This window comes from Odontesthes bonariensis, chromosome 1, assembly GCF_027942865.1.
Source record: "Odontesthes bonariensis isolate fOdoBon6 chromosome 1, fOdoBon6.hap1, whole genome shotgun sequence".
Classification (NCBI taxonomy): Eukaryota; Metazoa; Chordata; class Actinopteri; order Atheriniformes; family Atherinopsidae; genus Odontesthes; species Odontesthes bonariensis.
In genome coordinates, this window is record NC_134506.1 from 48,312,870 (window position 1) to 48,326,896 (window position 14,027).

The following is a 14,027-nucleotide window of genomic DNA, read 5'->3' on the forward strand; positions in this document are numbered from 1 at the left end:
TACTGACCTGATTCAGCTCTGAAGGTCACCTGACCTGGATCTACTGAGCTCTGAAGGTCACCTGACCTGGATCTACTGACCTCTGAAGGTCACCTGACCTGGATCTACTGACCTCTGAAGGTCACCAGACCTGGATCTACTGAGCTCTGAAGGTCACCAGACCTGGATCTACTGAGCTCTGAAGGTCACCTGACCTGGATCTACTGAGCTCTGAAGGTCACCTGACCTGGATCTACTGACCTCTGAAGGTCACCTGACCTGGATCTACTGACCTGATTCAGCTCTGAAGGTCACCTGACCTGGATCTACTGACCACTGAAGGTCACCTGACCTGGATCTACTGACCTGATTCAGCTCTGAAGGTCACCTGACCTGGATCTACTGACCTCTGAAGGTCACCTGACCTGGATCTACTGACCTGATTCAGCTCTGAAGGTCACCTGATCTGGATCTACTGACCTCTGAAGGTCACCTGACCTGGATCTACTGACCTCTGAAGGTCACCTGACCTGGATCTACTGACCACTGAAGGTCACCTGACCTGGATCTACTGACCTGATTCAGCTCTGAAGGTCACCTGACCTGGATCTACTGACCTGATTCAGCTCTGAAGGTCACCTGATCTGGATCTACTGACCTCTGAAGGTCACCTGACCTGGATCTACTGACCTCTGAAGGTCACCTGACCTGGATCTACTGACCACTGAAGGTCACCTGACCTGGATCTACTGACCTGATTCAGCTCTGAAGGTCACCTGACCTGGATCTACTGACCTGATTCAGCTCTGAAGGTCACCTGACCTGGATCTACTGACCTCTGAAGGTCACCTGACCTGGATCTACTGACCTAATTCAGCTCTGAAGGTCACCTGACCTGGATCTACTGACCACTGAAGGTCACCTGACCTGGATCTACTGACCTGATTCAGCTCTGAAGGTCACCTGACCTGGATCTACTGACCTGATTCAGCTCTGAAGGTCACCTGACCTGGATCTACTGACCTCTGAAGGTCACCTGACCTGGATCTACTGACCTCTGAAGGTCACCTGACCTGGATCTACTGACCTCTGAAGGTCACCTGACCTGGATCTACTGACCTGATTCAGCTCTGAAGGTCACCTGACCTGGATCTACTGACCTCTGAAGGTCACCTGACCTGGATCTACTGACCTCTGAAGGTCACCTGACCTGGATCTACTGACCTCTGAAGGTCACCTGACCTGGATCTACTGACCTGATTCAGCTCTGAAGGTCACCTGACCTGGATCTACTGACCTGATTCAGCTCTGAAGGTCACCTGACCTGGATCTACTGACCTCTGAGGGTCACCTGACCTGGATCTACTGACCACTGAAGGTCACCTGACCTGGATCTACTGACCTGATTCAGCTCTGAAGGTCACCTGACCTGGATCTACTGACCTCTGAAGGTCACCTGACCTGGATCTACTGACCTCTGAAGGTCACCTGACCTGGATCTACTGACCTGATTCAGCTCTGAAGGTCACCTGACCTGGATCTACTGACCTCTGAGGGTCACCTGACCTGGATCTACTGACCACTGAAGGTCACCTGACCTGGATCTACTGACCTCTGAAGGTCACCTGACCTGGATCTACTGACCTCTGAAGGTCACCTGACCTGGATCTACTGACCTGATTCAGCTCTGAAGGTCACCTGACCTGGATCTACTGACCTGATTCAGCTCTGAAGGTCACCTGACCTGGATCTACTGACCTCTGAGGGTCACCTGACCTGGATCTACTGACCACTGAAGGTCACCTGACCTGGATCTACTGAGCTCTGAAGGTCACCAGACCTGGATCTACTGACCTCTGAAGGTCACCTGACCTGGATCTACTGACCTCTGAGGGTCACCTGACCTGGATCTACTGACCTGATTCAGCTCTGAAGGTCACCTGACCTGGATCTACTGACCTGATGCATCATCTCATTTTCAATGGTCAGACATTTGGCTGTTTGTAAAGTAGCCAGAAGCAGACATGAACCCTTAGAAGTGACTAACTTCTGATCTGGATCCAAACTCAGTGACTAACTTTGGAAGCTGATCTGGATCCAGGATGATGGTGTTGGTGGACATCTGAACTTCATTTGATCTACTGCACAGCTTCAGAATGGATCAGTTTAAAGGCGTCTCATGCTACAGAGCCCTTTTCTGCTCAGAGCTTCTTGTCTCACCGTCACCCCGACGTTGGTGGGCTCCCGGCCCTCCACCAGCTTGTGGATGGACTGCAGCGCCTCCTCTTTGCTCTGATCCTTGAACCTCTTTGGAGCCAGATCCTCCAGCGCTCGCTGGAACTCCTCGTAGGTGATGACTCGAGCCGTCTTCTGTCTGCACACAGAAACAACACAGTTTATCCAGAACTGAAGATGGCTTCCTGTTATATGGAAGTATACAGGAAATATTTTGTTGAAATTGCTAACTGTGTCTCAGACCAAATGGCTATGACCTGTGGGGTTCCCCAGGGGTCAATCCTGGGACCCGAACCCAGGTGAGCCTGCAGACACCAACACTCACTTGACTTTGGAGAACACGATGTCCACGTCGGTGCCGCTGACGTTCTTGCCATCGATGACCTTACAGTCTTTGCAGAGCTTGGCCCAATTCTTCCCGTTCAGCTCCTTCCCCGTGGCCTTCGTGTCTCCATGAACGGCGAACCTCCTGAAAGCGCTGAGCAGCTGCTCCGTGTCTGAACCCTCCGCCATGACGGGAAAGTGTCTGCAGCATGAGACAGGAGGAGAACACAGCTGAGGGAAGGACGTCAGAAGCAAAGAAGAAGTTTTCTCTGCTAAACTCAGAAACTGTAGAAGGACAGTGTTGAAGCTTTACTTTAACACAGAAAAACAGCTGTTCATGAAAGGACATCTTCTCTGGTTCCCCTCATATCCATCTGAACCCTCCTTTGCTTTGGTTGCTTCCAAATACAGCTCCTGGCTGTGATCGGGTCCCGAGGTCGAAAACTTTTTTTTCCCCTCTTTTTTAAAATATACAATATGTTACAGTTACACTTTATACACCTCCCCTTTTACCGTGAAGACAATAAATGCTATTTCCTTGTTTCAATCTTGCATGACATGTGCACACCGTGAATTAGAAAGCACCGATATCACTACATCCACATTGCTTCGTTATCTCAAGCCCGGCAAAAAAAAAAAACTCCATGCTTTAATGTATATTTACTTCTTGGTCTGACCACTCCCGAAATAAGCCCAATTAAAAAAAAACAAAAAAACAAAACAAAGAACCCTAAATGAAATGTTCAATACCAAAACATGACAAAATTAAGGCGTGAGAATACATTTCACCCCCAAAACTACCACCTGTTACTACCAAAATGCTGCAGTTTTAAGTAGGCGCTGTTCACAGATGATGACACACTTCATACCACAACTACTTTCTGTTTCTGAGCTTAGTTATAAATACCAAGTGTGTAATTTTCTGCCCTCCCCCTTTTCCCTAAAAACTCTTTTTAAACTTTGTGATGTTCATCTTGGAAGCTGCTGGGACGATAAACTCCTCCATCAGAGCGCGTCAGCGCCCCCCTGTGGAGGCTACAGCGAGGATGAGCACGTCACCTCTCACAAACACTCGGCTGTAACGTGTCGGCCTGCCAGGCGTGACCTCACCGCGGTTTCTCAGGCTCCTGTGACCTCACACACAACAGTGGTTGCCACGGAAACAAAGTCTGGGCGGGATCTTTGTCCAAACACACAAGCGTTTTCTGTCCTCGTCATGAGTTCATTTAACTCTTCACCTTCACGTGAACAACCAACGAGTGGGCTCAACCAATCACAGCCCCTGTGTGTGTTTCCCTATAAGTGTGGGGACTGCACACACACTACAAAAGGTTTCCTATGGAAGTGGGGACCGCCGTGGTGAGGATAAAGGTGTCAGATTCCAGATGTGGCAGACAGCTGCGTCTGACTCGGGTCAGTAACCCTCACACTCTGTGGCAGGCAGCCATGTGATGAATGGGGGGGCTGTGATTGGCTGCCTGATGTCAGCTGACAGGTGTTGTTGTGACGGAGCCGAGCTTTAAGTCACATGGCGGTTAAACCTGCATCAAAGCTGCCGCTTTAAATGTGCTCGTCACATTTTTACTTTTAATTCAACGTCCAGCGCCGCTGCGACAGGCCACGCCCCTTCAGGCCACACCCCTTCAGGTCACAGAAGCTGAAAAGACCTCCTGAAAAGTGACGTTTCAGAGAGCGGTCTGAATCAGCAAAACCACGAGACAGTTACTCCCACTGTGATGGGATGGAAAAGATTTAAAGGTTTCAGACCAGAGAAGAGGATCAGGTGTGAACAGACTGACCAGAGAAGAGGATCAGGTGTGAACAGACTGACCAGAGAAGAGGATCAGGTGTGAACAGACTGACCAGAGAAGAGGATCAGGTGTGAACAGGCTGACAGACCAGAGAAGAGGATCAGGTGTGAACAGGCTGACTGACCAGAGAAGAGGATCAGGTGTGAACAGGCTGACTGACCAGAGAAGAGGATCAGGTGTGAACAGGCTGACTGACCAGAGAAGAGGATCAGGTGTGAACAGGCTGACTGACCAGAGAAGAGGATCAGGTGTGAACAGACTGACAAGAGAAGAGGATCAGGTGTGAACAGGCTGACCAGAGAAGAGGATCAGGTGTGAACAGGCTGACAGACCAGAGAAGAGGATCAGGTGTGAACAGACTGACAGACCAGAGAAGAGGATCAGGTGTGAACAGGCTGACCAGAGAAGAGGATCAGGTGTGAACAGACTAACCAGAGAAGAGGATCAGGTGTGAACAGGCTGACAGACCAGAGAAGTGGATCAGGTGTGAACAGGCTGACAGACCAGAGAAGAGGATCAGGTGTGAACAGGCTGACCAGAGAAGAGGATCAGGTGTGAACAGACTAACCAGAGGATCAGGTGTGAACAGGCTGACAGACCAGAGAAGAGGATCAGGTGTGAACAGACCAGAGAAGAGGATCAGGTGTGAACAGACTGACAGACCAGAGAAGAGGATCAGGTGTGAACAGACTGACAGACCAGAGAAGAGGATCAGGTGTGAACAGGCTGACCAGAGAAGAGGATCAGGTGTGAACAGACTGACAGACCAGAGAAGAGGATCAGGTGTGAACAGGCTGACCAGAGAAGAGGATCAGGTGTGAACAGACTAACCAGAGAAGAGGATCAGGTGTGAACAGGCTGACAGACCAGAGAAGTGGATCAGGTGTGAACAGACTGACAGACCAGAGAAGAGGATCAGGTGTGAACAGACTAACCAGAGAAGAGGATCAGGTGTGAACAGGCTGACAGACCAGAGAAGTGGATCAGGTGTGAACAGACTAACCAGAGAAGAGGATCAGGTGTGAACAGACTGACAGACCAGAGAAGAGGATCAGGTGTGAACAGACTAACCAGAGAAGAGGATCAGGTGTGAACAGGCTGACAGACCAGAGAAGTGGATCAGGTGTGAACAGGCTGACAGACCAGAGAAGAGGATCAGGTGTGAACAGGCTGACCAGAGAAGAGGATCAGGTGTGAACAGGCTGACAGACCAGAGAAGTGGATCAGGTGTGAACAGGCTGACAGACCAGAGAAGAGGATCAGGTGTGAACAGACTGACAGACCAGAGAAGAGGATCAGGTGTGAACAGACTGACCAGAGAAGAGGATCAGGTGTGAACAGGCTGACAGACCAGAGAAGTGGATCAGGTGTGAACAGGCTGACAGACCAGAGAAGAGGATCAGGTGTGAACAGGCTGACAGACCAGAGAAGTGGATCAGGTGTGAACAGACTAACCAGAGAAGAGGATCAGGTGTGAACAGACTAACCAGAGAAGAGGATCAGGTGTGAACAGACTGACAGACCAGAGAAGAGGATCAGGTGTGAACAGGCTGACAGATCAGAGAAGAGGATCAGGTGTGAACAGGCTGACAGACCAAAGAAGAGGATCAGGTGTGAACAGGCTGACCAGAGAAGAGGATCAGGTGTGAACAGGCTGACAGACCAGAGAAGAGGATCAGGTGTGAACAGACTGACCAGAGAAGAGGATCAGGTGTGAACAGACTGACAGACCAGAGAAGAGGATCAGGTGTGAACAGACTGACCAGAGAAGAGGATCAGGTGTGAACAGACTGACCAGAGAAGAGGATCAGGTGTGAACAGACTGACCAGAGAAGAGGATCAGGTGTGAACAGACTAACCAGAGGATCAGGTGTGAACAGGCTGACAGACCAGAGAAGAGGATCAGGTGTGAACAGACCAGAGAAGAGGATCAGGTGTGAACAGACTAACCAGAGGATCAGGTGTGAACAGACTGACAGACCAGAGAAGAGGATCAGGTGTGAACAGACTGACAGACCAGAGAAGAGGATCAGGTGTGAACAGACTAACCAGAGAAGAGGATCAGGTGTGAACAGGCTGACAGACCAGAGAAGTGGATCAGGTGTGAACAGACTGACAGACCAGAGAAGTGGATCAGGTGTGAACAGGCTGACAGACCAGAGAAGAGGATCAGGTGTGAACAGACTGACCAGAGAAGAGGATCAGGTGTGAACAGACTAACCAGAGAAGAGGATCAGGTGTGAACAGACTGACCAGAGAAGAGGATCAGGTGTGAACAGACTGACAGACCAGAGAAGAGGATCAGGTGTGAACAGGCTGACAGATCAGAGAAGAGGATCAGGTGTGAACAGGCTGACAGACCAAAGAAGAGGATCAGGTGTGAACAGGCTGACAGACCAAAGAAGAGGATCAGGTGTGAACAGGCTGACAGACCAAAGAAGAGGATCAGGTGTGAACAGGCTGACCAGAGAAGAGGATCAGGTGTGAACAGGCTGACAGACCAGAGAAGAGGATCAGGTGTGAACAGACTGACAGACCAGAGAAGAGGATCAGGTGTGAACAGGCTGACAGACCAGAGAAGAGGATCAGGTGTGAACAGACTGACAGACCAGAGAAGAGGATCAGGTGTGAACAGACTGACAGACCAGAGAAGAGGATCAGGTGTGAACAGACTGACAGACCAGAGAAGAGGATCAGGTGTGAACAGACTGACCAGAGAAGAGGATCAGGTGTGAATAGACTAACCAGAGGATCAGGTGTGAACAGGCTGACCAGAGAAGAGGATCAGGTGTGAATAGACTAACCAGAGGATCAGGTGTGAACAGGCTGACTGACCAGAGAAGAGGATCAGGTGTGAACAGACTGACAGACCAGAGAAGAGGATCAGGTGTGAACAGACTGACAGACCAGAGAAGAGGATCAGGTGTGAACAGACTGACAGACCAGAGAAGAGGATCAGAGGTGAACAGACTGACCAGAGAAGAGGATCAGGTGTGAACAGGCTGACAGACCAGAGAAGAGGATCAGGTGTGAACAGGCTGACAGACCAGAGAAGAGGATCAGGTGTGAACAGGCTGACAGACCAGAGAAGAGGATCAGGTGTGAACAGGCTGACAGACCAGAGAAGAGGATCAGGTGTGAACAGGCTGACCAGAGAAGAGGATCAGGTGTGAACAGACTGACAGACCAGAGAAGAGGATCAGGTGTGAACAGACTGACAGACCAGAGAAGAGGATCAGGTGTGAACAGGCTGACAGACCAGAGAAGAGGATCAGGTGTGAACAGGCTGACCAGAGAAGAGGATCAGGTGTGAACAGACTGACAGACCAGAGAAGAGGATCAGGTGTGAACAGACTAACAGACCAGAGGATCAGGTGTGAACAGACTAACAGACCAGAGAAGAGGATCAGGTGTGAACAGACTGACAGACCAGAGAAGAGGATCAGGTGTGAACAGACTGACAGACCAGAGAAGAGGATCAGGTGTGAACAGACTAACCAGAGAAGAGGATCAGGTGTGAACAGACTGACAGACCAGAGAAGAGGATCAGGTGTGAACAGACTGACAGACCAGAGAAGAGGATCAGGTGTGAACAGACTGACAGACCAGAGAAGAGGATCAGGTGTGAACAGACTAACCAGAGAAGAGGATCAGGTGTGAACAGACTGACAGACCAGAGAAGAGGATCAGGTGTGAACAGACTGACAGACCAGAGAAGAGGATCAGGTGTGAACAGACTAACCAGAGAAGAGGATCAGGTGTGAACAGACTGACAGACCAGAGAAGAGGATCAGGTGTGAACAGACTGACAGACCAGAGGATCAGGTGTGAACAGACTAACCAGAGAAGAGGATCAGGTGTGAACAGACTGACAGACCAGAGAAGAGGATCAGGTGTGAACAGGCTGACCAGAGAAGAGGATCAGGTGTGAACAGACTAACCAGAGGATCAGGTGTGAACAGGCTGACAGACCAGAGAAGAGGATCAGGTGTGAACAGGCTGAGCAGAGAAGAGGATCAGGTGTGAACAGACTGACCAGAGAAGAGGATCAGGTGTGAACAGACTGACAGACCAGAGAAGAGGATCAGGTGTGAACAGGCTGACAGACCAGAGAAGTGGATCAGGTGTGAACAGACTGACAGACCAGAGAAGAGAATCAGGTGTGAACAGGCTGACAGACCAGAGAAGTGGATCAGGTGTGAACAGACTGACAGACCAGAGAAGAGGATCAGGTGTGAACAGGCTGACAGACCAGAGAAGAGGATCAGGTGTGAACAGACTGACAGACCAGAGAAGAGGATCAGGTGTGAACAGGCTGACAGACCAGAGAAGTGGATCAGGTGTGAACAGACTGACAGACCAGAGAAGTGGATCAGGTGTGAACAGACTGACCAGAGAAGAGGATCAGGTGTGAACAGGCTGACCAGAGAAGAGGATCAGGTGTGAACAGGCTGACCAGAGAAGAGGATCAGGTGTGAACAGACTGACCAGAGAAGAGGATCAGGTGTGAACAGGCTGACAGACCAGAGAAGAGGATCAGGTGTGAACAGGCTGACAGACCAGAGAAGAGGATCAGGTGTGAACAGACTGACCAGAGAAGAGGATCAGGTGTGAACAGACTGACAGACCAGAGAAGAGGATCAGGTGTGAACAGACTGACAGACCAGAGAAGTGGATCAGGTGTGAACAGGCTGACTGACCAGAGAAGTGGATCAGGTGTGAACAGGCTGACAGACCAGAGAAGAGGATCAGGTGTGAACAGACCAGAGAAGAGGATTAGGTGTGAACAGACTGACAGACCAGAGAAGAGGATCAGGTGTGAACAGGCTGACAGACCAGAGAAGAGGATCAGGTGTGAACAGGCTGACCAGAGAAGAGGATCAGGTGTGAACAGACTAACCAGAGAAGAGGATCAGGTGTGAACAGGCTGACCAGAGAAGAGGATCAGGTGTGAACAGGCTGACTGACCAGAGAAGAGGATCAGGTGTGAACAGGCTGACCAGAGAAGAGGATCAGGTGTGAACAGGCTGACCAGAGAAGAGGATCAGGTGTGAACAGGCTGACCAGAGAAGAGGATCAGGTGTGAACAGGCTGACTGACCAGAGAAGAGGATCAGGTGTGAACAGGCTGACCAGAGAAGAGGATCAGGTGTGAACAGGCTGACAGACCAGAGAAGAGGATCAGGTGTGAACAGACTGACAGACCAGAGAAGAGGATCAGGTGTGAAAAGACTGACCAGACAAGAGGATCAGGTGTGAAAAGACTGACAGACCAGAGAAGAGGATCAGGTGTGAACAGACTGACCAGAGAAGAGGATCAGGTGTGAACAGGCTGACCAGAGAAGAGGATCAGGTGTGAACAGACTGACCAGAGAAGAGGATCAGGTGTGAACAGACTGACAGACCAGAGAAGAGGATCAGGTGTGAACAGACTGACAGACCAGAGAAGAGGATCAGGTGTGAACAGGCTGACCAGAGAAGAGGATCAGGTGTGAACAGGCTGACCAGAGAAGAGGATCAGGTGTGAACAGACTGACCAGAGAAGAGGATCAGGTGTGAACAGACTGACCAGAGAAGAGGATCAGATGTGAACAGACTGACTGACCAGAGAAGAGGATCAGGTGTGAACAGACTGACCAGAGAAGAGGATCAGGTGTGAACAGACTGACCAGAGAAGAGGATCAGATGTGAACAGACTGACTGACCAGAGAAGAGGATCAGGTGTGAACAGGCTGACCAGAGAAGAGGATCAGGTGTGAACAGGCTGACAGACCAGAGAAGAGGATCAGGTGTGAACAGACTGACCAGAGAAGAGGATCAGGTGTGAACAGACTGACCAGAGAAGAGGATCAGGTGTGAACAGGCTGACAGACCAGAGAAGAGGATCAGGTGTGAACAGGCTGACCAGAGAAGAGGATCAGGTGTGAACAGACTGACAGACCAGAGAAGAGGATCAGGTGTGAACAGGCTGACAGACCAGAGAAGAGGATCAGGTGTGAACAGGCTGACCAGAGAAGAGGATCAGGTGTGAACAGACTAACCAGAGAAGAGGATCAGGTGTGAACAGGCTGACCAGAGAAGAGGATCAGGTGTGAACAGGCTGACAGACCAGAGAAGAGGATCAGGTGTGAACAGACTGACCAGAGAAGAGGATCAGGTGTGAACAGGCTGACTGACCAGAGAAGAGGATCAGGTGTGAACAGGCTGACTGACCAGAGAAGAGGATCAGGTGTGAACAGGCTGACCAGAGAAGAGGATCAGGTGTGAACAGACTGACCAGAGAAGAGGATCAGGTGTGAACAGGCTGACTGACCAGAGAAGAGGATCAGGTGTGAACAGGCTGACTGACCAGAGAAGAGGATCAGGTGTGAACAGGCTGACCAGAGAAGAGGATCAGGTGTGAACAGGCTGACCAGAGAAGAGGATCAGGTGTGAACAGACTGACAGACCAGAGAAAAGGATCAGGTGTGAACAGACTGACAGAGAAGAGGATCAGGTGTGAACAGGCTAACCAGAGAAGAGGATCAGGTGTGAACAGGCTGACAGACCAGAGAAGAGGATCAGGTGTGAACAGGCTGACCAGAGAAGAGGATCAGGTGTGAACAGACTGACCAGACAAGAGGATCAGGTGTGAAAAGACTGACCAGACAAGAGGATCAGGTGTGAAAAGACTGACAGACCAGAGAAGAGGATCAGGTGTGAACAGACTGACCAGAGAAGAGGATCAGGTGTGAACAGGCTGACAGACCAGAGAAGAGGATCAGGTGTGAACAGACTGACAGACCAGAGAAGAGGATCAGGTGTGAACAGACTGACAGACCAGAGAAGAGGATCAGGTGTGAACAGGCTGACCAGAGAAGAGGATCAGGTGTGAACAGACTGACAGACCAGAGAAGAGGATCAGGTGTGAACAGACTGACCAGAGAAGAGGATCAGGTGTGAACAGGCTGACCAGAGAAGAGGATCAGGTGTGAACAGACTGACCAGAGAAGAGGATCAGGTGTGAACAGACTGACAGACCAGAGAAGAGGATCAGGTGTGAACAGACTAACCAGAGAAGAGGATCAGGTGTGAACAGACTGACAGACCAGAGAAGAGGATCAGGTGTGAACAGACTGACAGACCAGAGAAGAGGATCAGGTGTGAACAGACTGACAGACCAGAGAAGAGGATCAGGTGTGAACAGACTAACCAGAGAAGAGGATCAGGTGTGAACAGACTGACAGACCAGAGAAGAGGATCAGGTGTGAACAGACTGACAGACCAGAGAAGAGGATCAGGTGTGAACAGACTAACCAGAGAAGAGGATCAGGTGTGAACAGACTGACAGACCAGAGAAGAGGATCAGGTGTGAACAGACTGACAGACCAGAGAAGAGGATCAGGTGTGAACAGGCTGACCAGAGAAGAGGATCAGGTGTGAACAGACTGACCAGAGAAGAGGATCAGATGTGAACAGACTGACAGACCAGAGAAGAGGATCAGGTGTGAACAGACTGACAGACCAGAGAAGAGGATCAGGTGTGAACAGACTGACAGACCAGAGAAGAGGATCAGGTGTGAACAGACTGACTGACCAGAGAAGAGGATCAGGTGTGAACAGGCTGACCAGAGAAGAGGATCAGGTGTGAACAGACTGACCAGAGAAGAGGATCAGATGTGAACAGACTAACCAGAGGATCAGGTGTGAACAGGCTGACAGACCAGAGAAGAGGATCAGGTGTGAACAGACTGACAAGAGAAGAGGATCAAGTGTGAACAGGCTGACCAGAGAAGAGGATCAGGTGTGAACAGACTGACCAGAGAAGAGGATCAGGTGTGAACAGACTGACCAGAGAAGAGGATCAGGTGTGAACAGGCTGACCAGAGAAGAGGATCAGGTGTGAACAGACTGACCAGAGAAGAGGATCAGGTGTGAACAGGCTGACAGACCAGAGAAGAGGATCAGGTGTGAACAGACCAGAAAAGAGGATCAGGTGTGAACAGGCTGACCAGAGAAGAGGATCAGGTGTGAACAGACTGACCAGAGAAGAGGATCAGGTGTGAACAGACTGACAGACCAGAGAAGAGGATCAGGTGTGAACAGGCTGACCAGAGAAGAGGATCAGGTGTGAACAGGCTGACCAGAGAAGAGGATCAGGTGTGAACAGGCTGACAGACCAGAGAAGAGGATCAGGTGTGAACAGACTGACAGACCAGAGAAGAGGATCAGGTGTGAACAGGCTGACAGACCAGAGAAGAGGATCATGTGTGAACAGGCTGACAGACCAGAGAAGAGGATCAGGTGTGAACAGACTGACCAGAGAAGAGGATCAGGTGTGAAAAGGCTGACAGACCAGAGAAGAGGATCAGGTGTGAACAGACTAACCAGAGAAGAGGATCAGGTGTGAACAGGCTGACCAGAGAAGAGGATCAGGTGTGAACAGGCTGACAGACCAGAGAAGAGGATCAGGTGTGAACAGACTGACCAGAGAAGAGGATCAGGTGTGAACAGGCTGACTGACCAGAGAAGAGGATCAGGTGTGAACAGGCTGACAGACCAGAGAAGTGGATCAGGTGTGAACAGGCTGACCAGAGAAGAGGATCAGGTGTGAATAGACTAACCAGAGGATCAGGTGTGAACAGGCTGACTGACCAGAGAAGAGGATCAGGTGTGAACAGACTAACCAGAGGATCAGGTGTGAACAGACTGACAGACCAGAGAAGAGGATCAGGTGTGAACAGGCTGACAGACCAGAGAAGAGGATCAGGTGTGAACAGACTGACAGACCAGAGAAGAGGATCAGGTGTGAACAGGCTGACAGACCAGAGAAGAGGATCAGGTGTGAACAGACTGACAGACCAGAGAAGAGGATCAGGTGTGAACAGGCTGACAGACCAGAGAAGAGGATCAGGTGTGAACAGGCTGACAGACCAGAGAAGAGGATCAGGTGTGAACAGACTGACCAGAGAAGAGGATCAGGTGTGAACAGGCTGACAGACCAGAGAAGAGGATCAGGTGTGAACAGACTGACCAGAGAAGAGGATCAGGTGTGAACAGGCTGACAGACCAGAGAAGAGGATCAGGTGTGAACAGGCTGACAGACCAGAGAAGAGGATCAGGTGTGAATAGACTAACCAGAGAATCAGGTGTGAACAGGCTGACTGACCAGAGAAGAGGATCAGGTGTGAACAGGCTGACTGACCAGAGAAGAGGATCAGGTGTGAACAGGCTGACTGACCAGAGAAGAGGATCAGGTGTGAACAGGCTGACTGACCAGAGAAGAGGATCAGGTGTGAACAGGCTGACCAGAGAAGAGGATCAGGTGTGAACAGACTAACCAGAGAAGAGGATCAGGTGTGAACAGGCTGACCAGAGAAGAGGATCAGGTGTGAACAGGCTGACAGACCAGAGAAGAGGATCAGGTGTGAACAGACTGACCAGAGAAGAGGATCAGGTGTGAACAGGCTGACTGACCAGAGAAGAGGATCAGGTGTGAACAGGCTGACTGACCAGAGAAGAGGATCAGGTGTGAACAGGCTGACCAGAGAAGAGGATCAGGTGTGAACAGACTGACCAGAGAAGAGGATCAGGTGTGAACAGGCTGACTGACCAGAGAAGAGGATCAGGTGTGAACAGGCTGACTGACCAGAGAAGAGGATCAGGTGTGAACAGGCTGACTGACCAGAGAAGAGGATCA

General features: G+C 50.5%; 1 protein-coding gene across 1 annotated transcript in view; it reads right to left on the bottom strand.

Annotated features, from left to right (window-relative positions):
* Positions 1-14,027, bottom strand: part of LOC142397766 (tubulin polymerization-promoting protein family member 3-like) — a 35,483-nt gene that overhangs the window by 2,394 nt on the left and 19,062 nt on the right. The window contains exons 2-3 of the mRNA XM_075481869.1: positions 2,540-2,740; positions 2,200-2,353 (exon numbers count right to left, since the gene is read on the bottom strand). Coding sequence (XP_075337984.1) covers positions 2,200-2,353; positions 2,540-2,740 — 355 coding nt within the window. The remainder of the gene's footprint in view (positions 1-2,199; positions 2,354-2,539; positions 2,741-14,027) is intronic.